This window comes from Eumetopias jubatus, unplaced genomic scaffold (genome assembly GCF_037043125.1).
Source record: "Eumetopias jubatus isolate StellerSeaLion01/CBP00866 unplaced genomic scaffold, mEumJub1_p1.0 scaffold_3, whole genome shotgun sequence".
Lineage (NCBI taxonomy): Eukaryota > Metazoa > Chordata > Mammalia > Carnivora > Otariidae > Eumetopias > Eumetopias jubatus.
This window is the reverse complement of record NW_028274809.1, coordinates 160377506-160402247: the sequence shown is the minus strand read 5'-3', so window position 1 is coordinate 160402247 and position 24742 is coordinate 160377506. Positions and strand designations below refer to the sequence as shown.

General features: G+C 38.8%; 1 protein-coding gene across 1 annotated transcript; it reads left to right on the top strand.

The window, feature by feature from the left end:
• Positions 1-241: 241 nt before the first annotated feature.
• MZT1 (mitotic spindle organizing protein 1) lies at positions 242-19709 on the top strand. Its single transcript, XM_028106134.2, has 3 exons — positions 242-357; positions 10223-10368; positions 17996-19709. Exons 1-3 carry the CDS (start codon positions 282-284, stop codon positions 18017-18019), a joined length of 246 nt encoding a protein of 81 aa, XP_027961935.1. The 5' UTR covers positions 242-281; the 3' UTR covers positions 18020-19709.
• Positions 19710-24742: the final 5033 nt, after the last annotated feature.

The window sequence follows — 24742 nt, the reverse complement described above, 5'->3', positions numbered from 1 at the left end:
GGGCCCTGTGGGGAACTGGCCAATCGCGTCGTACCGCTGTCCGCGAACCAACCAATCGCATCGAGGCCGCGTAGTAAATTCGAATGGCAACTCCTCGCTTCGCATTCCGCGCAGAGTAACGAGGCTCCAAATTTAAATCAACGCAGCCTCACGCTGGCGACGAGCGCGAGGGGCGGAGCCTGCCCGGCGTGAGCGGGGGACGCGTGGTGTGATTGCCCAGGAGAAAGGAAGGCGCTCCAGTTCCGGGTCAGGCCCTTCTCCCGCCTCCCTCGGCCTCCGTCATGGCGAGTAGCAGCGGTGCCGGGGCGGCGGCGGCAGCGGCGGCGAATCTGAACGCGGTGAGGGAGACCATGGACGGTGAGTGCCCGTTTGTTCCCCTTTACCGTGTAGCCAAGGCCCCCAGGCGACGGGTAAGCCAAGGAGGACTTTAGGTCCACTTCCTGCCCCAAAGGGCATCTTTGAGGGCCCTCCCAGGGGACCCGCCAGGGCCATAGTGCTGATGATCCCATCCTTTGAGAGTTGTCTTTTCGCTCTTGCGTAGTTTGTCGCGCGCTCGACGTTCCAGCCCCCACGTCAGTCCGGCGCGCGCCTCGTGCCTCCCGCGCCGGACCCGCGGGGCTCCCGCTCCCCGCGCGCCACGCCCCTCCGCTGCGGCTGGCGGCTGGCGTCCTTTCCTGTGGGGCCGGCTTCACGTGCCGCTGCCACCCCCCGCAATCCCTGCCGCGCCGCGTGCGGAGCGCCCTTTTCTCCTAGTCCTGAGCGGGAACAGTCTTCAAGACTGTAAGCCTCGTGCGGACAGCGAGCGGCCTTGTGTGTTTGGTCACCGCCCTGTCCTTTGGCTCTGACCTGGAGTAGGCGTTTTTCAAATAAGCGGCCAGTGAGCAGGTCGCCCCTGTCTTCAGAATTTCTCTACTTCATCTTGGAGCGGGTGACGCGGTTGTTCTGAGGCTGTAGGTGTATTTACCGGTTTTGTACCTCGGGGCCCGCGGGCGTCGAGCCTGCGCACACGTGCTAGAAGACGAAGCGTCTTGCAGTTACCCTCTCTCTCTTATGCCGGGTCTGCCACTTGATACTCCTGGGGGTGAGTTTAGACATCTTTGAGCCTGTGTCTTTTTCTATAAAATGAGGTCACTTCCTCCTAAGGTTCTTGTGAATATTTAAGATGAGGTAAAGGCATATCGAAGGTGAAGAATCAAAAGATAATTGTTACTACTTTTGTGTTATGTTGCATGTATGGCCCACTTGCAGACTCCTTTGTCTCCATTTTGTTCACATCCATTTGTATGTGTTTGATGGATGTTAAATATTGCTTTTTTTTTTTTTTTTTGCATTTTCCAGGGGATATTGACATTAGTCTCCGTCTTTATTGAAACATAACTGCAATTCTCACTCGGTAGTGTCGGCCTCCCCACTGTGTCTCCCTGTCTACTTCACACAGTAGGCTCCACTTACTGATTCAGCCACTCCTTAAGGGACTTCTAATGAGACTTCTTGTTTTTTCTGCAAGGGTTGCTGCTTTCTTTTTCAAGACCTACTTATGTTACTAGAACATTTGCATCTCATTTTTTATTTACCAAGTATCTATTTTGCTGTTTTTCTGAAAAATAGAATCTTATTCTTTAAAGATTTTATTTACTTACTTGAGAGGTGGGGGCGGGGGGAGGGGAGGAGAGGTGAGAAACAGAGGGAGAGGGACAGACAGACTCCAGGCTTAGGGGGCAGGGCTCCATCCCACCACCCTGAGATATGACCTGAGCCGAAATCAGGAGTTGGATGTTCAACCGACTGAGCCACCCAGGCGCCCCAGATTTTATTCTGAACACCATATTCAGCCTATTTTTCATTCCTTCTTAATGTACTACATTACAGGTTTCCCCCGTATCTGAAAGCAGAGCATTCCCATGAAACCTTTCCTAAAGCTGAAACGGTGTATAGTGAAGAAGCAGTTGATTTATATGGAAAATTTTTTTGAGTGTTCTCAGACCCAAAAAATAACCTTTCTTAGGCTTTTCTGATGCCTTAGGACCTGTCTTAACAGATGCATAAAATAAAGAGAGATAAAGCACAAATGCTCCCAGACACAGTTCAAAGCTCTCGCAGCTTGATGGTGAGATGTTGAATGTAGTTCTTGGGGAAGGAGCTTGGCAGTGACACTCTAAATGCTGGGTTGCGTGCTGTAATGGCTTTCTGCAAACAAACACTGAACGCTATTTTCATTTTTGCCTTTTTTCATAAAAGCGAAAACTTGGACTTCTTTTGGTAAGCAAAAATAGCTACTAATGTAGGTCTTCTGTAACAGCAGAGTGGAGTAAGACAAACTTTCAAAAAGTGGGTGATGGTTGTATTGATTTACACCTTTGCTTGGAAGCCAGTGGGTTTTTTTGTTGTTGTTGTGTTTTTTTGTTTGTTTTTTTTTAACAGAATGGAGAGTGTGAGGCCTCATTTCTGTCAGTTTATGTTAGCTGTGCTTAGGTTCCTTATTGATATGGCCATAGAATCCCATTTGGATGGAAACTCCCATTTTATCTCTGGTGGAACTCATGATTTACAAATAAGAACTGATTGTATTGGTTGCATCAAGATTTTTACTGAGAGAAGTGTGTGTAAAATGAAGATTATTGAGTGTAAGAACATGAAAAAGTGAAGAAATAACAGATTTTTTAAAAAATTGAATGAGAGGCTGTGTGACATAGAGAACACTGTTCCTCTACTGCACAAACCTCAAGATAGGAAGGCCCCAGGTTGGCAATGAATCACCGTTAGTTAAATGTGGCAGCTAGGGACTATCATGTCTGTTAGAATTCTGAACTTACAGAAAATCCCTATCATGCCATAATTGGAGTCCAAGACAGTCATATATAATGTGAAGTTGAATGTTGTCATTTTATTTTATTTCTTTTTTAAAGATTTTATTTATTAGCACATGTGCAGCCACACATTAGCGGGATGGTGCACAGAGGAGAGGCAGACTCCCTGCTGAGCGCGGAGCCCTTCTCTCGCTGGATCCCACAACCCTGAGATCATGACCTGAGCCTAAGTCAGACGCTTAACCAACTGAGCCATCCAGGTGCCTCATGTTATCATTTTATAGTCCCACGTTCCTCCACATTCATTCCCAGAAATAAAACTTTAGCTTGCCCAAGGGGCTGGACTGAACTACCCAAATAACATTATTATTATTTGAAACTTTGTTAATGTGGGGTTTCACTGTATTTAAATCTAGCCATGAGAATCAAAAGTTTGAGTCTGACTATGCACTTTCAAGATTATTTCCCCTCATCTTCTTACTACTTCCCTCCCATCAGTACTAGAATCAGCCCTCAGTAATTTAATCTTTTTTTTTTTTTTAAGATTTTATTTCAGAGAGAGGAAGAGAGAGAGAGAGCAAGTGAGCACAAGCATAAATGGGGTGAGTGGCAGAGGGAGAATCAGACACACCGCTGAGCAGGGAGCCCGATGCCGGGCTTGATCCTAGGACCTTGGGATCATGACCCGAGCTGAAGGCAGACGCTTAACTGACTGAGCCACCCAGGTGCCCCAGTAATTTAATTTTTTAATGGATCTGAGTGATTTCAGGGTTGTAGAACTAGGCTATAAACATTTTTATTTTTGTTGTGAATTGAAAGCATTTTGATAATGATACTTCAAAAGCAGGTAGACTTTGTAATTTATCTTTGTGGCTCACGTTGAAAGGAACCTGACTCATCCTGATCCTGATTTAGTATAAGCTCTTGTATCCCCTACTCTCATTTTTAGATCCTCAACATTCTCTTCCAGATTCCTTCTTTAAAATGTCAGTCTTTTCTATCTCTCTCTCTGTCCTCCAGTGTACTCACTTGCCTCTTTTGCTTTTCAAGGTTTTGAAATTTTAGATACTGTATTGATAGTTTCGTGCTTTATTTTCGTATATTTTAAAATTTTCCTTATGCCTCCAGTTACTACTAGTAATTATGTTCTTTATAATGATAAAAATGAACCTCTTCCTTACCAGAGGGTTTCAGTGTAGTGCTACTTTATTGTATATCAGGTAGTAGGCTAGAAGGAGGAGTTAAGAGAGTTCACAGTGTACAAAGTAGTGTCCGTGAAACAAATGTATGGTCCCTAGGCTATCATTCTAGTTACTCATTGGAGAAAGAGACTTAGGAATCATTCTTGCTTTCTTTTACCTCCCCTAACTTCTGTTCTTCACTAAGCCCTTTCAGTTCTTCCTTCGTCTCAGATTTAACTACTTGTCTTGATCTCTCCTGTCCGTGCCAAGATGGCAGTAACTTAACTGGACTCCCTGTCCGCGGGTGTTCTGTCTCTTTCCAAGATCCATTCCCTATTATGCAGCCAGAGTCTTTTAAAAATGAAAATTTGATTGTCATACTCCCATTTTTATGTTTTTTAATAGCTTCCCAAAGTTCTGAAATCTTCAAGAGAGCCTTAGTGGGTGTTCATGTCTGTCTTTTCTCATATTTTACACCTCTGCTCCCCCTGTAATTACATTGCCTTCACCTGAAGAACCTTTCAGATCTATGAAAGGTTCTTTACCAAGTTCTCTTTAGTGCAGGAACTTTTGCACAAGCTGTTTCTTTCACTCTCTCTTAGCACTTCTTCCTACCTCTGCATTAGTTAGGTTGATTTCTTTTCACCCTTGAAGTGTAAGCTTACTTGTCACTTCTTCACACAAGTCTTTCCTAAACACTATCTTTCACAACTATGTAAGATGCCCTTCTAATTTGTTTTGGAGGTATGCTTTTCTTGTCCCTCTTTCACTTTTAACTAGAATCAGTTATTACTTTAATATCAATGTCTCATAGATGTAATTCCATGAGGATTGGGACCATATCTGTCTTTTTCACGACTATATTTCCAGCAGTAGTGTAGTAGGCACAAAATACACCTAAGGACCAATTATACAGTAGGCACTACCGAAGTACTTATTATAGATGGGTTATGAAGTTAGGAGGTAAAGATCAACATACATTTTACAAGAAAGCTTAAAGGAAAGAAATATTAGTCCTGAGATGGACCTGAAAAAGAGCATGGAGTTACATGGAGAGAAGAGAAAAGGCAGAGGAGAAAAGCATGAACTAAGGCATGAAGTCAGGAATAAGCAGAGAATTAATAGATAGGGGTCTACCGTGAAGAGAAAACTGGAGAGGAGAATTTTTAGCAACAGGTGATGGTGATGATGGTATTGTTGGAAAGTTGGAGTAGGGTCAGAGAGTACGTGTTTTCATTTGCTGCTGCATAACAAACCATCCCAAACTTACTGGCATAAAACAGCAGTTACTTGTCTTTCACAGTTCTGGGTGTTGGCCGGGCTTATCTGGGTAATTCTCATTGAGGGTCTCTAATGCATAGCAGTTAGTGCTGAATCTGGAGTCATCCCAAAGCTTCCTCACTCACACATCTTCTAGTTGACACTGCCTGTTAGCTAGGCCTGCAGCAGGGGCTATTGTCTGGAACATGTGGGTTTCTTCCCACTTGGTGGCTGGGTTGCAAGGGCGAGTGCCTCAAGAGAGAGCCAGGAGGAAGCTATATTACCTTTTTAAGTCTAGTGTCAGAAGTCATGCAGTGTCACTGTTGGGAGATGCAGCCTGTGAGCCCTGAGCATACCTGTACATTCTTGCTCAGTAGGCCAAGAAAGCAAGACCCTGACTGCTCTTTCTTCCTGCTGTTTCTCAGGGGTGTATTTACAATGAACAACATGAGGGATGAGGTAACATCTGCTTCCAGATAATGAGCAAGTTTGCTAACTGCTACTATAAAAGTAGGGATTTCCCAAGCTCACTGTTCTTCAACTATGAATATAGTCTGTCAATATAATGTATTCTCTCACTATGTCAAAGGGAAAAAGCTGCCTGGTTATTTCCGTGTTTGATGAAAAGGTATTTATAAGACACAGCACTTTTTCCCTAATTTTAAAGTCTTAGCAAAGGAAAACAGTACATTGTTAACATGCCAAGGATAGCTATATGAGATTACCGTCATCCTTAACGCTAGTGTTAAAAGCATTCCAAATAAAATTAGAAACACTTGCTTTCACTCAATTTTTTTTTTTAACCACTGATACGAAAGTTTAAGCAAATAATGCAGGATAAGAAAAGGAAAAGTCTGTTAGGAAGGACATGAAATTACTATTTGTAGGTAAAATGATTAATTAGAAAACAAGAGAATTAACTGAAAAACTTCAGTAGAATTTGTTAAGGTGGCTGGCTACAAAATAAAAATAGGTAATATTCTAGAATATTTGCACTGATCACCTAGAATATACCAAAGCAAATTGAATGCAATTATGAAGACAAAACTAAAAATTAAAGAGATTGGTGATTCACTACCAAAATTGATGATGATGGAGCACTTGGCTAAAACTTTCTGCTCCAAGCATATAAAAATGACAGGAAATAATACTAAAATGCAATCATCAGCACAGCCATGTTCAGAAACAAGAAAGGAAAATCTGCTGGTTAGAAAGAGATTTTCCCCAAAGAGGAGCAGATGGGAGCCACAGCAAGAGACTGGGAATGGAACCTGATGAAGCATGCTGCCCTGCCTGAGTGAAGCTGGGGGCCAGGAATGTGCCATCTGCCACGGCCAGGGATTGGGAAGTATCATCCATGTGTCCTCTGGCTCTGGAGCCACTCTGCTTCCACTAGGGCTGCTCCAAAGGGCCGAGGCCAGCGTGAGACTACCCATCCAAGGATGCTTCACCAGTTCAAGACATCAAGAAAAATCTCCTGTTGAAGATGAGCTTCCAGTCAGAAATCACTAAGTACCCCGGGTAGATGAAAAACATAAACAACTCACATGAAAATTGAAAAAAGAGAAGATAGTAATAATAGCTCTTTTTTTGAGCACTAGATGCCAATGGACACAGCATTCTGAGTGTGTCTTGTAATTCTCACAATGATCCTGTAAAGTAAGTACCATTACCCCTATTTCGCAGAAAAGTTACCTTGCGGGACACCTGCATGGCTCAGTCGGTTAAGCGTCTGCCTTTGGCTCATGTCATGATCCCAGTGTCCTGGGATCGAGTCCCGCATTGGCTCCCTGCTCAGCCAGGAGCCTGCTTCTCCCTCTGCCTGCTGCTCTCTCTTTTTCTCCCTGACAATAAATAAAGTCTTAAAAAAAAAAAAAGAAAGAAAGGTTACCTTGCCTACTAAGTAATGAAGGTAAAATTTGAACTCAGGTACTTTGGCTGTAGAGAGCAGACCCTTAACCGTTCTCCTTTGGTGCTTGCTTATACTTGAAGAAACAGGAAACGCAAATCTCAAAAATGGCCAAAGATAAGAATATAGCTTCAGATAGGTAAGGGCAGAAACAATAGCCACAAAATGAGTGGTTATAAAAAAACATTTTTTATAAAAAAACATTTAACTATGAAATAAGGACAAGCAATTAATGGGGGGGAATTTGAAATCTTAAAATAGAGTTATTGAAATAAATTCAGCGGATAACATGAACTGCAGCCTGCATACAACTGAAGAGCAATACTGGTATGTTGGCATATCAAAACTGAAGAAATGAAACAGAAAGGGCTGTCAGCTTCCAGCCAAGATGGAGTAACAAAAACTGGATTTACCCTCCTACCTGGAAGAAAAAAAAAAAAAAAAAAACCCAGACAGAACACGGACATTGGGTAGTAAAGGACAGTGATCCCAGAGACAGTAAATGAAGAGAGCCCAATAGTTGCCTGTTCTTGGTACCTTCAGAGAGTTCCCAGCCGCAATGCAACTGTGGGGTAGTATGGACCCCCTAAGTTAGCAAAAGGAGTTTAGAGTCCAGGGAGACCAAAGCAGGTAGAGTTTGCAGGACAGAATATGTGAGAGGAAAGAGTTTAGAGAGAATTGTGGAGACCGGTAGGAAGGTCCCCCTCAAGTATTCAGAGCATTGATTAGCACGTGTGTGAGGAAAGTACCCACAAAGCTAGGAAAGGCATTCAAAAGAACTAGAGGGAACAGTACACCGTGCTCACAGAAGGCTGAAAATAGGGCTTATATCTACCAGCCAGAATGGAAAACTTCATAATTCACGAGGCATTTAGTAGAGCACTCACGAGGGTCTTACCTCAGTGATGAGGAACAATTAGCCATACACCAAACAGGGCTCTGATCCTGACTATATAAATCTTAAAAGACTCAAAAGGATCAAACTTTTTAGATAACTGCATCTCATTGCAAAGCCCAAGAACATGTGTAAAAATATTTTTAAAAGTAACATGTATAGAAATATAAAAATAACAACCAACAAGGTAAAATTTACAATGTCCAGCATCTAATTAAAAGTTATTAAATATGCAAAGCTGAAAAATACAACCCATGATAGAAAAATTCAGCCAGTTGAAATAGACCTGAAACTGACACAGATGTTTCAATTCGCAAACAAGGACATTAAAACTATATTCCATGTGTTCAAAAAGTTAAGTATAGGCACGAAAGACGTTTAAAAAAAAAAAACCTTGAAATTCTAGAGATGAAAATGAATGTCTGGTACAAAAAGGTGTTTCGGGCCCATCTTATGAACATGATGAATACTGTTAGTTTTTTGAAGGAGTTAGACTTCATGTAACCCTCAATATTGTTAACTTGTCCATTCATCCCAAAATACTGTAGTTTTTATGCAATTCAAGTCAGAATCCAAACGGAATTTGTATTTGGAATTGATCAAGAGTTTTTTAGAGAGGGAAAGAGGCAGGGGGAGGGGCAGAAGGAGAAGGAGACAGAGAATCTTAAGGCTTCACGCCCAGCGAGGAAACACAGGGCTAGATCTCACAACCCTGAGATCATAACCCGACCTAAGTCAAGAGTCTGATGCATAACCAACTGAGCCACCCAGGTGCTCCTTGATCAAGATTTTTAAGTTCACTGGAAGAACGAAAGAGGTTATGAAAAGGAAAGATAACAAAATCTTCAACCTTCTGTATGTTGATAAGAGTTAGTAATTAAAATTGTGGTTCTGACATAAGATAAAGAGATGCAACAAATGGGTAAATGGGAATTTACTATGTGATAAAGGTGGCATCTTTTTTTTTTTTAAGATTTTACTTATTTATTTGAGAGAGGGAATAAGATAGAGCATGAGAGGGGGGAGGGTCAGAGGGAGAAGCAGACTCCCTGCTGAGCAGGGAGCCCGATGCAGAACTCGATCCCGGAACTCCAGGATCATGACCTGAGCCAAAGGCAGTCGCCCAACCAACTGAGCCACCCAGGTGCCCTAAAGGTGGCATCTTAATTGAGCAGTAGGAGAGATCACTCAATAAATAGTATTGAGGAAATGGGCTTATTTCAGGGAGGTAAAGTTAGATCCTATCTTCAACCCAAACTCCAGGGAGTTAAGTATTTAAATGTTTGTAGGCAGGCAGGAAATAAACTTTGAAGTGATGGAAGGGAATACTGGTGGGTGGTTATATAATCTTTGCATGGGGAATAACTAAGTAATGCCAAGGGAAAATAATACAGGAAGCCATAGATAATATGTTGACCATTGACTTTAACAAATTCTAAACATGCTCTGGGAAACAACCACCATAAAACAAAATTTAATGAAGCCAGTGTATTTATATTCTGTGCTTCTCTTTGCTAGTGTTTCTTATGTCAACTACTTTTATAAACTACAATAAAATGAAGTACTATATAAAAGTTAAAAAATGGGCTTTCATTTTTTTACTATTAGATGTTAATGGACATGATTACCCTGTCAAATTGTAGAAGTTTCTAAGTACTTTTAAAGCCTTAAATATGTATATTACTGAGCAGTTCCACTTTTAGGAATTTATCCTAATGAAATAAAATGAAGTTAGTATGTACAGATGCTTATCATAGGATTATTTCAGTGGGGAAAACATGAGACCCACTTAACTCTTAAAATAGTAGAGTAGTTAAGTAATGTATGGTGTTTTCATAAAATGGGATGTCATGAGACTAAATTACATTGTAAAAGCATACTAAAAATGGGGAAATGTTCTGAAAAATCCTGATTATGATGCATATATTTAAGATATTGAATGAGTGGTGGAATATAAATCAAAGTATAAAAAGCAGTTACGTGGAGGGAGGGTATAAGTGTATTTCTGGTTCTAGGCTAAGTAAGAACAAGACAGTATTGCATGACAATTTCAAAATCTAGGGATGCTGTGCTAGTTCTTTGGTACTGTGCATATTATATGAATTAAAAACAGTATTGGGTACACATTTTTTAATGTAATTGTTTCTGAAGTTTTCTCTGTCTTTTTCAGTTCTGCTGGAAATTTCAAGAATTTTGAATACTGGCTTAGATATGGAAACTCTGTCTATTTGTGTTCGGCTTTGTGAACAAGGAATTAACCCAGAAGCTTTATCGTCCGTTATTAAGGAACTTCGCAAGGCCACTGAAGCACTAAAGGTTAGTGGTCTGTATGTTCATTCTAAAGAAAGATGCTTTTGTTTAGAAAATGGTTAATGACTTTATGTGAAAGATCCTACTTAAATATGATTAAACTAGCTTTTGTCACCATCAGAAATTCTGAAAACCGGGATCTCAGTAGCATATGTTCAGTTACAAAATTGCTACTATCATGGACCACATTTTCTCTTCTCAGTAGTCTCCAGCTGTGTTTAGAATTTTCCTTGTGTTGTGAGTAAAATTGTGTCTGTGCCCAAAAAGGTAAGTTCAAGGCCAATACCTGGGAATGTGACCTTATTTGGAAATTGTGTATCCGTAAGTATAATCAGGTTGAGATAAGATCATAATGGATTAATGACTGATGTCCTTATAAGACAAGGGAAATTTGGACAGAGCAACACCAAGAGAACACCATGTGGAGACACAGACACTGCCTTGTGACAGTGGAGGCAGAGTGCAGTGGTGGCCTAGGATTGTTGGCAGCCATCAGAAACTATGGAGAGGCAAGGATCTTCTGCTAGAGCCTTCTGACTTCTTGGTTTTGGTCTTCAAGCCTTTAGAACTATGAGAAAATAAATTTCTGTTGTTTCAAGCCACCCAGTTTATGGTACCTGGTAATGGCAGCCGTAGAAAGCTAATACAGATTTCACTATTAGAAAGTGGGGTGCTGTTGTAACAAAGACCTACAAGTCATGAAGTGGCTTTGGAATTGGGTGATGGGTAGAAGTTGGAAAATTTTACACACTTAATAGGGCCCAGATTTCCTTGAAGAAAGTGTTGGTAGAACTATAGACATTGAAGGCAATTCTGGTAAGGGCTCAGAAAGGAGAGGAGAGCAGTAGAGAAAGCTTTAATTGTCCTAGAGAATACATATGTCATGATGAGCAGAATGTTGCTGGAAATAATGGACTTTAAAGGGGCTTCTGGTGAGATCTCATAAGGAACATATTATTGAACACTGGAGGGAAGGTTGTCCTTGCTACAAAGTGACAGCACCTGGCTGAATTATGTTTTATTATTGGAAGAAAAATAAAACTTGTAAGTGATGAACTTGGATATTTAGCTGAGGAAATTTCCTAGCAAAGTGTGGAAAGTGCAGGAGCAAGATTTCTGCTTGCTACTCATGATAAAATGTAAGAGGAATGAGAAATGAAGGAACTGGTAAGCGAAAAGGAGCCAGCACTTGATTTAGAAAACTCTGAGCCTTACCCAGACAGCATGCTCTGGAGAGGAAGCCCAGAGTGTGGCTCTGGTGAGGAGATTGGGTGTATGATTCATAAATGTAGTCCACCATCTCGGACTTGACTGCAGAGGACCCAGACAAAATAAAGGAAGGCTGGGATTCTGTACTTCCGGATTCTGCAGGAAGGAAACTGGCCACTAGGCCTCCCTGGCTGCGGTCATGTGTTTCTCCTTCAAGAGAAGGGAAGAATGACAAACAGCAGCTCTGAGAGGAAGGGATTGCCGAGGCCAGTTGGCTGCACTGCCACTATGGGCCCAAGGGCCACCTTTTTTCAAATACAAACTCGCCACTTTTAGTTGCTCACATTGGGAACAGGAAAGGTATATTCCCTTTCTGACTTGTGTACAGTGGTTTAAAATCTTGGGTGATTTTATTTCCATGTTTATATAACAGTAACTCACCACAGATACTGATATTCAAGTTAGTCCCTCTGAAAACTTGTCCAAGAACAAAGTGACTTTTCTCTAGCTTTTTTCTTTCTTTGAGAAAACAAAACTATATAATACATGTAATTTACCCATCTCAAATTTAGTCAGTCTCTAGTAAATTCCAGTGATTTGGGTTGTTTCTGAGATTTTTTAAAACTTTAAACACAAAAAGGTAAACAGAAGATATTTCCAGAGCAAAAATTTATCATAAAGAGAATATCTGTACAATTCTCATTGCTTGAGCCCTACAAGTTCCCTTGAGCTCCCCTATCACTAACCTCTCCTGCTCCCCCTTCCAGTAACTACTGTCCTGATTTTTATGGTAGAAGCTTTCTTATTTTTAACAGTTTTACTGACTAAACATGGGTCTTCAAACACTGCAGTTTAATTTTGTAAAATTTTTGAATGTGATATAAACTGGAATCTTACAGCAGTCTTTACTAGGTTCTTCATTTAACATTATGTTTGAGAGGGTGTTTTTTGTTTTTTTGAGTATAGTTGACACACGAGTGTTATATCAGTTTCAGGTGTACAACTTAGTGACTTGACAGGTTTATACTTTTTTTTTTTAAGATTTTTTATTTATTTATTTGACAGCGAGAGAGACAGAGAGGGAACACAAGCAGGGGGAGTGGGAGAAGCAGGCTCTCGGCCGAGCAGGGAGCCCGATGCGGAGCTCGATCCCAGGACCCCCGGATCATGACCTGAGCTGAAGGCAGACGCCCAACGACTGAGCCACCCAGGCGCCCCGTTTTTAAGATTTTTATTTATTTATTAGAGAGAGCCAGCGAGAGGAGGGGTAGAGGGAAAAGCAGGCTCCCCACTGAGCAGGGAGCCTGACACAGGGCTCAATCCCAGGACCCTGAGATCATGACCTGAGCTGAAGGCAGACGCTTAACTGACTGAGCCACCAGCTGCCCCAGCAGATTTGCTGCCGTCTGTCCCATGACATCACTATTAAAATATTACTGACTGTTGCTTATGCTGTGACTTTTATTCCAGTTACAGAATGAATAAGTCACAGCCTAAGGAAGGAAGCCTATCTCTCCCTCTCCCCTTTACCCATTTTGTCCATCCCCCTCTCTGCAAATCATCAGTTTTTTTCTCTTTTTATAGGTCTGATTCTGCTTTTTGTTTATTCATTTTTTATTTTTAGATTCCATTTAGGAGCAGAATTGTGAGGTTCGTTTGTTTGTTTGTTTGTTTGAGTTTATTTGAGGGGCGCCTGGGTGGCTCAGTCGTTAAGCGTCTGCCTTCGGCTCAGGTCATGATCCCAGGGTCCTGGGATCGAGCCCCGCATCAGGCTCCCTGCTCAGCAGGAAGCCTGCTTCGCCTTCTTCCACTCCCCCTGCTTGTGTTCCTGCTCTCGCTATCTCTCTCTCTCTCTGTCAAATAAATAAAATCTTTAAAAAAAAAAAAAGACTTTATTTGAGTGAGAGTAAGAGTGCCTGCAACTGCATGCAGGAGCAGGAGGAGGGACAGAGGAAGAGGGAGAAAGAGAATGTCAAGCAGATTCTACATGCAGAACCCAGGCACCCCGGAGGTTCATTTATGTTGTGTGTAGCTGTAATACAGTCCTATTCACTGAAATAATCATGCTTTGTTGCACAGATAGACTACTATTCAGTTATTCTTTCTACTGGGAATGGATATTTGATTGCTTCCAGCGTGGGGCTATTAGGAGTATGCTGCTATGAGCCTAGTTGTGCATATCTCATGATGCATATGTGCATGCATTTCTTTTGGGTGGTGTATATCTACAAGTCACGTTGCTTGGTTTTTAGGATATGTTTATCTTCAACTTGAATAGATAATGCCAAACTTTTCTAAAGTAGTTGTGTTTCTGTTTCCATGAGCAGCATACGAGTTTCCCTTCCTTGCTCCACATATATGCCAATACTTATTGTGTTTTTAATTTTAGTCATTTTGGTGGGTGTGTATGGGTTTCTTATGTGGTTTTATTTGCATTTCTCCTAGAACCAATGAGGTTGAATGTGTTTTTACATGTTTTTTTGGCCATTTCCTTTTCAAGTAGTTTGCCCATTTTTTTTTTCTGGGGTGTCTTTTTCCTTTTGTATTGGTAGTCTTAAATAAATATTCTGAATGTGAACCCTTTGTTAAATGTGCATGTAAGTTACTAATTTCTTTTAGTCAGATGTTTAAATCTTTAAAAAAACTATTCAGACTTTCTTTTTAAACTCACAACTGTGCTTTCATATGACAGAAAGAAAAATAACAAAATAATACCGTAAGAATAACTAATGTTTATGAGTACTTTGAGTCACAGCAGTCATGTGTACTGGTACTGCTGTTAGTAGTTTACTGCTAAGGAAACTGAAGCTTATGGTGGCCAGCTTCTCCCAAGGACTTATTGAGAAGTAGTTGAGCTGAGATTTGAACTTGGACTCTGACTTCAGAGTTGTTACCTACTAAGTTTTCAACTACAGTAAGTTCTAAAAAATATCTGAGCCTGCTTTTTGAGAAAGGGTGAAATGTGATTAGAAGTGAGTTAATGGACTGTAGCATGGGAACATTCCCTGGTTTAGTATTCTCTCATAACCCTGCTGTTAAAAATAAAATGCAGTATCATAGTCTTTGATCAGTAAATTTCTGAAATTCTAGTGGAAGAGAATTTATTTAATAAACATCATCCACAACTGTGTGAATTTTTGTTGTTTATGTTGGAATTTGACACAGAATAGGGAGGCAAAAGAGCATGAAGGTTTCATACTGTAATGCAGTTTGAGTGCCATAAAGGAACCAGAGACAAATAACCTAGTCCACGGGGTACAAGAGGAACTGACAAGTGTTTGGCATAGCACTTTCTTAGGCAAAATAAACCCAAGGTATTAGGATAGAATTGCTTTTTTAGCTTTGACCATGCTGGTTATTCCATAGTGAGAATAGTGGACCATAGTGAGATATAAGAGGCAAAATCCATATTTAAGATAAACAAAATCAGAAAGCATTGCCCTTTGAATGGAAGATCAGACACACACACACACACACACAGCCTCTTAAAACATATTTCTCCATAAACAATAACCAGTATGCCAGTTTCTCATTAAAACTAGGCGGAGAGGAGAATCCTGAAAAGTGTCTAGCAAAGAAGAAAAATGTTAATTAGAACTTTTTTCTTTAAAGGAATTTTTGAAATCTGTATGTAATTTTTATTAAGAAATGCTCATAATTTTAAAATATTTAAATATCAAAATACAAAGAAGGAAACAAATCATTCAGAACCACCCAAGAGGTAATCAGCAATATTTGGTGAACACCATTCTAGATAGTAGCATGCCACTTTAAAAATAAAAATATTACATTTAACTTTATGGATTAAAGAACAACCTTTCACAGGTTGCTTCTCTTTAGATTATAAAGTCTACTTACTCTCTTACCTGCTGCTGTTGGGTTGGGATTGGGAGCTGGTTAGCTCTGAGCTGCACTGTGAGCCATACCTGGTTTTCCTTGGCCATGCTTTACAGACTTTTAAAGCATATGGTGGTTTTCTCCTTTTTGGGTGGTTGCTGCTACTTAATTTCTTTCTTATTTTTTGTCTGTTTCTTTCAGAACTAATAATAGAGGAAGGAAAACCTGTTCCTGTTATGTTTTACTGCCTTTACCTAGAAATCCTAGTGATTAGAATTTCCTTCTATGATACTTACCTTTATTTTAGAATGTGTAAAATATAAATCAAAGACATCCTGAAATGTTGCAAGGAGCTGTTGGTCTACAAACATCCAGTTTTTCCTTTTGTTCTTTAGTTAACTATGTAGACAATTGCAACAATTTTTCATTAATTGTTTTTACTTTCTCACAGATTCGTATATTGTTTAAATCATTTACAGTAAAAGTAGTTGGTTGTGTGTCACACAGGTCAGTTTCTTCGCATCAGTAGATGTGTCACGTTTTTTTTATCTCCCACAGCATAAGTAGGACTGTTAATTAAGGCACGGTTTTTAAAAAGTTTTGTGTTTTTTTTTTCAGTTTCCATACCTTTTAATGAATGCATTTACAAGTAAAATAGACTTTATTTTTATGAGTGATTCTACCAAGCACTGAACTTTAGTATTGCCTCCTCAGGGCTAATTATAAGCAATCATTTACATATTGTGATTTCAGAAATTCTGGGCAAAGCTACTTCCTGTATCTTCTACTTTAGTACCAAGGTGCCTCGAATTGGATTATTATTGATGCACTTTGCACTAATAAGCCTTGCCCTTTCTCTTGCAGCTGTCCTGTATGATCACTAATACCTTGGGAGTGATGTGTCTCCTCACTGTAGGAAGGTTTTGTATGGCATGAGGACATTGGAGCTGTAGAAATAAAGGATTCAATAAGTCTTATTTCCCCACCCATCCTCCTGAAGGAGGGAATAAACTTACACCAAAGTGTGGAAGACAAGGCTGCTAAAGTTGGTTTTTCCCAGGGCCAATGCTTATGAAATTTTGGAGTCTCTAATGGCAGTCTGGTAACTGGAGCTCTTTAGGATGCCATTGCTGTCCTTTCAAACAGAGTAGTACTATATTCATATAACAGGAATGCTATACAAGATTGTTGGCTTGCTTAATTTAGGTGAAAAAACTTGTTCCATTGTCTTTTTCTTGGAAGAGAACCTCAAAAATTAGTATAAAAATGGAATGGGACTAGACAAATTGCATTACAGTTAAGGTACTTTAATTTTTTACAAATTCTAAAATTGTTTATATTATTTCAAGTGTTCCTTGAAGTAAATGATACTGAGAATGGGGTTAGGAAGAAGACAGAGTGCCTAAAGGTATGCACCTAAAGCTAATGTAAGAACCTTTAAGGGTAGAAATAAATAAGAAATCTTTTAGAACAAGGGAGATTTTTTTCAAACTAGTTTCTAATCCTTGTGAATAATAAACTCAAAGAAATGAAAGGCTAATTAGAATAGCCAGCTATATGGACAAACAAGGTAGGTTCTGCTGATTGCAAAGAGAATGTTTCAGATTGAGTTAACTACAATTTTCCCAGCATGTTAAGGGATTTTCGTGAAAGGCCTCTGAACTTAGACTAAACTTAAAAGCAGGTTTTAGTTAAGAAGTTGAAACGTAAATGATTTAAAAGTTTACTGTGTGTTTCTAAAATTAAACTTAGTTAAAATCATCATATTCATATTTGGCATTAAGAAATTATTTAAATCCTTATCTTTTAGAAATATGTTATCAAGGGGCACCTGGGTGGCCCAGTCAGTTAAGCATCTGACTCTTGATTTCAGCTCAGGTCATGATCTCAGTGTTGTGAGGTCAAGCCTCCATCTGGCTCTGCACTAAGCTAACTAAGGTAAGCAAGGAGCCTGATTCTCTCCCTCTGCCCCTCCCTGAGCGCATGTGTGCACACTCACCCTCTTTCTCTCTAAAATAAATAAATAAATCTTTAAAAAGGAAAAAGAAATGTCTCAAAATCATTTACTGATGACTTATATGATGCATGGAAATTTCTGCAGAATAATCAGGGAAAGTATAATAGTTGGTGGTATAGGTGAGGCAGGATTAGCCATGTGTTCATTATTCCCTTTTGCCCTTTTTTTCCTCTGCTTTCTAACAGAAAGGTCTTTTTCATTCATAATCCCCTTTTCATACTATAATGAAACATGCAGAAACAGACAAACCAATAAAGACTGGATAAGGTGGGTACAGTATGTGGATAAGGTCTGTTGGGTCAGTTTTTCAAGTAGCAGTATATTTTTACCTTAACTGTATTATTTAAGATGATTTAACAATTTTCCACTGTTAGCCTAGCGGTCAGTTCAAGAAATAGTCCTAATGTACTGCAAAAAGTAAAAACCCCACTGCATTATCCTGATAAAAGTGGTTCAGGATATGTGGAGGAGGAATTGTTTGTTAATGACAATGCAGTATTGACAAATATATCTCTATGGTGTCTCTTTTTTTGTGGTTTTATTATAATGAAACTTACTTTCTTGTTCTAGGCTGCTGAAAATACGACAAGCTGACTTTCTGGAGAAATTCTGATGAGATATGTCAAGCTCTTCAAGAGGATTTGAAGATTGCTATGTAGTCAAGAATGTATAATGAAATTACTGCATGCAGCAGTGTAGAAACATTTTCCCTTTTAAAAGAATTATAAAACCATAGCTTTATAAATCAGTGGAAAATGGCTTACAGAGAGAACTATCAGATGTGTTTACATCACATCTTTTTTTTAACAGCTCTAATGCATTGGCATTGCTGTGTTCATATTTATGTATTCCTTATTTATAGCTGATAGCTTTAATTTTCTAAGCAGTCTGTCTATCAGATGTGCACATCTGCTGTGCCTGGTTGAAGTATAGTGGAACCCATCAGAAGTAATGTAGTAGTTATGACTTGTTGACATTTCCATTATAAAATTTAATTTTGAATTGTTTATGCAAAATAACCGTGAATTTGTGTTGTATTGGGCTAAAAGTTGACAGAATTTCAGCCACCATTTGTGAATTTTGATTTAGAATTACAACATAGAATCTTTTTTATAAGAGCACAGAAACCATTTGTTTTAACCTGCTCTTCTTTAACAAAGAGTATTTAGTTTTTTAAACATGAAAGTTTTTCTGGCAGTTAACAGTATGAACCAGATCATTTTTGTATTGATCGAAAAATAAAACTTAGAAGTAATGATAGTGCTAAGTATTGTCATTTGAGTCATTTAAATTTAATGAAACTATTGACAATATTTTTCTAAGTTTTATACTCTATAAATGGCCTAAAAAATAGTGCATAATGAAATACTTCCAACATGCAAAATGCTTTAATTTTATTATGTAAAAATAGTTTGGTTACCTAATAAATCACTAAATAGGAAGTATCTGTCAACAAATACGGTGTTTTCTGAAGGACTAAAGATTTCCAGTCATTAAACAAAAACTAAATAATCAAGTGTTCTGTATCAGGAATTATAAGTATTCCTTTCCAAGGTCACTTTGTGTGTCATTATTTTTTCCCTGAAAGTTTTAACTAATCAAAGTGATGGTTCAAACTAAATTTTAGAAAACGTAGGATAGTGTTAATTCCGTTCCTGTAGCAAAATCTGAATGGAATATTTTTCCCAAGAGTGATAGGATTTTAATATGATTTTATTAGCTTCCATTTAAATGATAATACAAGTATTTACTCTTTAGCAGCATTTTTGTTCTTCAAAGTAAGGCTTAGTAATTAAGTGACAACCTTCTGTGTAAAATCTAGTCTTGATTATTTTGACTTCGTAAGCACCTAGCATCTTTACCAAGGACACTGGAAGGTGTATTATTGGCAGACTTGGTTGGGAGACAATAACGACTTGTGATAAGTCATTTATTTGATAGTAATCACTGCAAGTCCTGCATGTTGTTACCCATAAAATCATAAAGACAACATTTTTGTCAAGCTCCAAAGTTGGTATATACTCTTAGGCCACAAGAGTTAATAGTTTTATTTATGATTTTATAGATTAAGTTATTTATGTTTGATACAAAGCAGGAAAATATATTGAGAAGGCGTTATGTTTAACGCCTTAAAGAGAACTTCTTTAAGTGTTAAATTTAAATGTAAACATATTTTTAATGCATACTTCAGTACTGTTTAACAAAATCAAAACAAACTGTAGTGATACAATTGGCTGTGTTATGCATGTTGTCAGTGACAAAAAATAAAACCATTTTGGTGGTATTGGCATGTACTTTTGATTTAATATATGCTTTGTGAACACAACTTGTGTTTCTGCAGGTATGTAGAATGAAGGTATTTAAAGGCTATATAATTTACAATGTAAAATTAGGCTTAGGTGTAAAATGTGATAGTTTTCTCCTGATAGTGAAAGGAGATAGCTGTATTAACGTTGCCCCAGGCTTGAAAACAAAGTTGGCATTTCAAATATGTGTGAGATTTTATTTTTCTTTACTTCAAGTAAGAGATTCTTTACATAGTGGGAGATTACAAAACTTCATACATGTTTCAAGCATATTTAAACGTTTTCTAATAACTGAATCAAATATTGGTTTTTAAACATATTTAAATTAATTACACTTAAAAATTCAATTCCTCACACTAGCCACATTTTTTATTGTAAAATAGACACAACATAAAATTTACCATTTTAACCGTTTTTAAGTCGTACAGATCAGTAACAATAAGAACATTCACACTGTTGTGCTGCCATCACTACTATCTAGAACTTTTTCATCATCCAATAAACAGTGACTCCCCACTCTCTTCCTTCAGCCCATTTTTCTAGGTAAACATTTTTCTCCTTTGTTTCTATGAATTTTACTGTTCTAGGTAACTCATATAAGTAGAATCATACAGTATTTGTCCTTTAGTGCCTTTTTTCACTTAACATGTCTTCAGGATTCATCCATATTATAACATGTATCAGAATTTCATTCCTTTTTAGAGCTGAATAATATTCCATAGCATGTATTTACCACGTTGATCCATTCACCCAATGAATATTTGGGGTCTTTTGGCTATTGTGAATAATGCTGCTTTTAATATTGGTATATAAATATCCGTTCAAGTGCCTGCTTTTGATACCTTTTGGTATGTTCCCAGAAGTGGAATTGCAGTTCGCCTGGTCTCACCAGAGAAAAACACAGGAGACCACACTGCTGAGTAGCTGGGCTCTGGTTCTGGCTCAACAATTTGGGGCAAGTTACTACTGAGATCCAGTGTCCTTCTCTGGAAGTTGGGGAAATTCATCCCTACTAAACAGACTGTGTGTGGAAAATACTTTGTCCAAGACCTGAAACACAATAAATGCTTATTTTTGCACACACATGCCATTGGGTCAAGAGTGAAGGGCTATTTAAGAATTATGCATAAAACTAGGATAGAGCAAACTAGGTGCCCATGAACAAATGTCTGATTTCCAGGCAAACTTTGCATGTGGACTCTTTTACCTCATGTGATCTATAGGAGTTTCATTCATATACTGACGAAGCTAATTTAACACCTTTCCCAAAGATAGAGCCAAAATCTTTTAAGACATCGTAAATGATAGTTTGGCTTTTTTTTTTTTTAAGATTTTATTTATTTGAGAGAGTGAGACAGCAGAGAGCACAGATGGTGGGGAGGGGTAGAGGGAGAAACAGACTTCCCACTGAGCAAGGAGCCCCGATGCGGGGCTCGATCCCAGGACCCTGGGATCATGACCTGAGCCAAAGGTAGACGCTTAACCAGCTGAGCCACCCAGGCGTCCGGTTTGGCTCTCTTTTGTTAGGAAACTGTTAAGGGGCTGATTCTCTTTTCCCAAAATCCGTATGTTGAAGCCCTAACTCCAGTACTTTGGAATGTGAGTATATTTGGAGAGCCTCTAAAAAGGTGATTAAATTAAAATGAGTCCTTTAGGGTGAGTCCTAATCCAAACTGACTGCTATCCATATAAGAGGAAATTAGGACACGCAGACCTGAAGGATGCACAAGCATGGAGGAAAGACTGAAGGAGCCCAGGGCAGCCGTCTGCAAGCCAAGGAGAGAGGGCTCAGAAGAAAACCTCAAAAAACATTGATCTTGGACTTCTGACCTCCAGAAACGTGAAAAAATAAAGCTGTTGATTTGATTAAGCCAACCAGTCTGTGGTTCTTCGTTATAGCAGCAATAGCAAACTAATATATAAGAATAAATATAAAGTGCTTATAGACAAAACATTATAGTTAACACTTGGCTTAGTAACCCCTGTAGACTATGTAATTTGGGAAGATGAAATAGGCTGGAAGTTTTGTTTTTAAAGAACTTGATGGGCTGCCTTAACTCCTCATTGGTAGAGGTTCTGTGTTCAGTCCCACTCAGAACTGAGCTGAGAATAACCCACCTAGGGATCAGGCATTTAACTTGGGAAGCCAGAAATCTGAAAGAATAAGGATTTTGGTTGGTGATCCTTCTGAAATAATGTATTTCTTATTTTTTAGGTATATGGACCTGTAGTTCTAGATACTGACCCATTGAAGGTTACCATCTAAATTAGAAATCTTTGGGAAAATCTCCATCTTACGTGGCAGAAACGTGTATCTCACTAGCACTGAAATCCATATAAATAGATACTGGTTGAATCATTTATATGCAAGTGACTTTGAGTCAGAAGTGAATTGTATCACTGGAAAAATGGTAGCCTGCTGTGGATTAGGACATCACAGAAGGAAATGGATTAATATAAAAGTGCTTTGCTACTCACCAATGGCAAGAGTACTTATACATAAATTCCATAAAATGAACAGTTGGGCTCTTTAATATAAAAACAAAATGGATTTATTTTTCCAACAACTTTAATCATGAGTCAATAAAACATTTGTAAATGTAAACAAAATTGTTTCTGGGCCTATTTTAAAAACTGAGCCTTCAGTTATTTTTACATAAATTACTGTCACAAGAGGGAATCCTTGACAGAATTAAGGAACAAAGGGGAGAAAGAATTTGTAAGTGGGCTGAAAAGGCCGGCAGTCTAGAAAAAGTAAATCTTGTTTGCACGTTTTTGGCGGTGAACTAATTAGTTGCTATTCTGTCTTGAGTTGGCTTGGTAGTATCAAATAAACCCATTTTAGTTGTTTGTGGATTCTCCAGAAAGCCGTAAGTCCTTCAGTCAGCACCTCCACCTTGTTGAGATCAGGTCTACATGGTTTCCCTCATGAGGATGTCTCACTGTATGGAATTTTGTAAATTCTATAGGGAATTTTAATGAAATTTCTAACACTTCTACAAAGAGAAGGAGAAAACTAACAATTCAGTGTTAGAAAAGAAACCAATGCATTGTGTAGGTGCAGGAAGGAAATCACAGTAGATTATTTTGGCTGAAATGGAAAGTTCTATTTAAGGAAAAGTAGCAGAGGGCTTGGAAAGGCAGGCTGAGGCCAGATTATGAACATCCCTGAACAAGTTTGACTTTTATTCCATAGATACCAAAGAAAGGAAGAGACACGGATTCAAACGTAGGTAAACTGGCTGTAGAGCCCATGCACGATAGCGCCTCTCGCTGTACATCAGCACCTCTGGGGCGAAGGGGCAAAATAGGAGAAGGGACTGAAAGAGCCTGGGAATCAGATGCCCAAAGGTAGTGGTTGCCTCTATGGAAGTAGATTGTGAAAGCATAACAAAAGGCTAATGATAGATGCTTACCTTGCCCAGGATTGCCCCATTCTTTTCCTAACCATGCTACTGCTGATGTTAGTGGGCTGGTGAATTTTTGTGGCATCTCTGCAGATCAAATAAAAATAAATAACAGATTAAAACCATTCATTTTCCAGAAGTACTGTACTGGGGGAACCCAGTACTAACAAAAAGTAAATCTTGTTTTATGAAATTCAGTGTTGGACTCATATACACCAGAAGATGGTACATCTGACAGCCCTAAATAGCAGCCACAGGAGGTACATCGGTTAATAAATAACACCATGTCCTTTACAATAGAGCAGAACACTGGGGTATCTTGTGGGTCTCCTGTAGCTGAATGAAAAATACAGGCATGTTATGTCGGAAAGAGTCCACATTATCACCTCTAGCTACTAAAAGCAATAAATTGCCAGATACATACTTGGTGAGTTACATCAAAACCCTTTAAAAAGATTGTTCTGACAAGCTGAGGGTTGATGGAGGGAGGTGAGTGGGGGATGGGATAAATGGGTGGTGGGTGTTAAGGAGGACACTTGTTATTAATGAGCACTAGGTGTTATATGTATATAAGTGTTGAATCACAAGTTAAAAAAAAGATTGTTCTGATAGTTATGCTTTCAAGAACTAGTGTTGGAAAACTGTTTAATTTGTTAAATTTTTTAGAGTCCACCTGCTCTCCCACCAACAAATGGCCTTTTTATTGTAACAACTACACTTTATACTTGAATTTGCTGACAGCTATGCGTGGAAATATCTAAATAAACTAAAGTAATTTCATAAAAACGACTGCTCTGGAAGGAAACAATTTCTAGTTTCTTTAGTTCTAATTTGTATTTACTAGTCAGAGATATCTGATGCCCCACCAGGAAAAACAAGGAGAACAACAATGGAAATTGACCTGCTGGTGGGAAGATCATGGCATGTTTCAAGAGGTAGATGATCATGTTTCAGCAATTCAGGAAACTTGTAGGTCAAGGACACTTAACTGCATCTCTCTAGGTGTGCATTTCTTCAATTGTACCATGTGATTTTTGGTCTAGAATCTCCAGATCTGTGCCCCCAAAGTCTGCATTTCCTATAACATCTTCATGATTTTTACCACATGTATATGCCACTGAACTATGTTTTATAATAATAGTTTATTTAAATAGGCTTACTTAAAATCCAGATACACTTATTTTCAAAATAAAACTCTACATGGCTACTAGCATGGAAACAGCATCATTTGCCATAGCTAGAAATTATCTATGAAAATAATTACAATGAAAAATAAACATAGGCTTACAACTTTGCTAAATATTGTCTTTAAAATCTGTGATTCTGAGACCTGCTCTTTCTTTGATAGATAAGATGAGCAACTGTTAGCAACATAGAACTGAGTTACCAGGATTACTTACAAGAGCTTTGAAAAGAAACTGACTTCCTCACTATGGCATTTATTGCATTTTGAATGTAATGTCCCATGTCCCACCCCCTCTGGTACCCATCTTACACTTTGGAAAACCACTATCCTAGAACATCCCCAAGATTCCTTTTTGCTCTACTATCCATATGGTTTAATAGAAAGCTCAGGCTTTAGGGTCAGGCAGGCTTGATTTGTG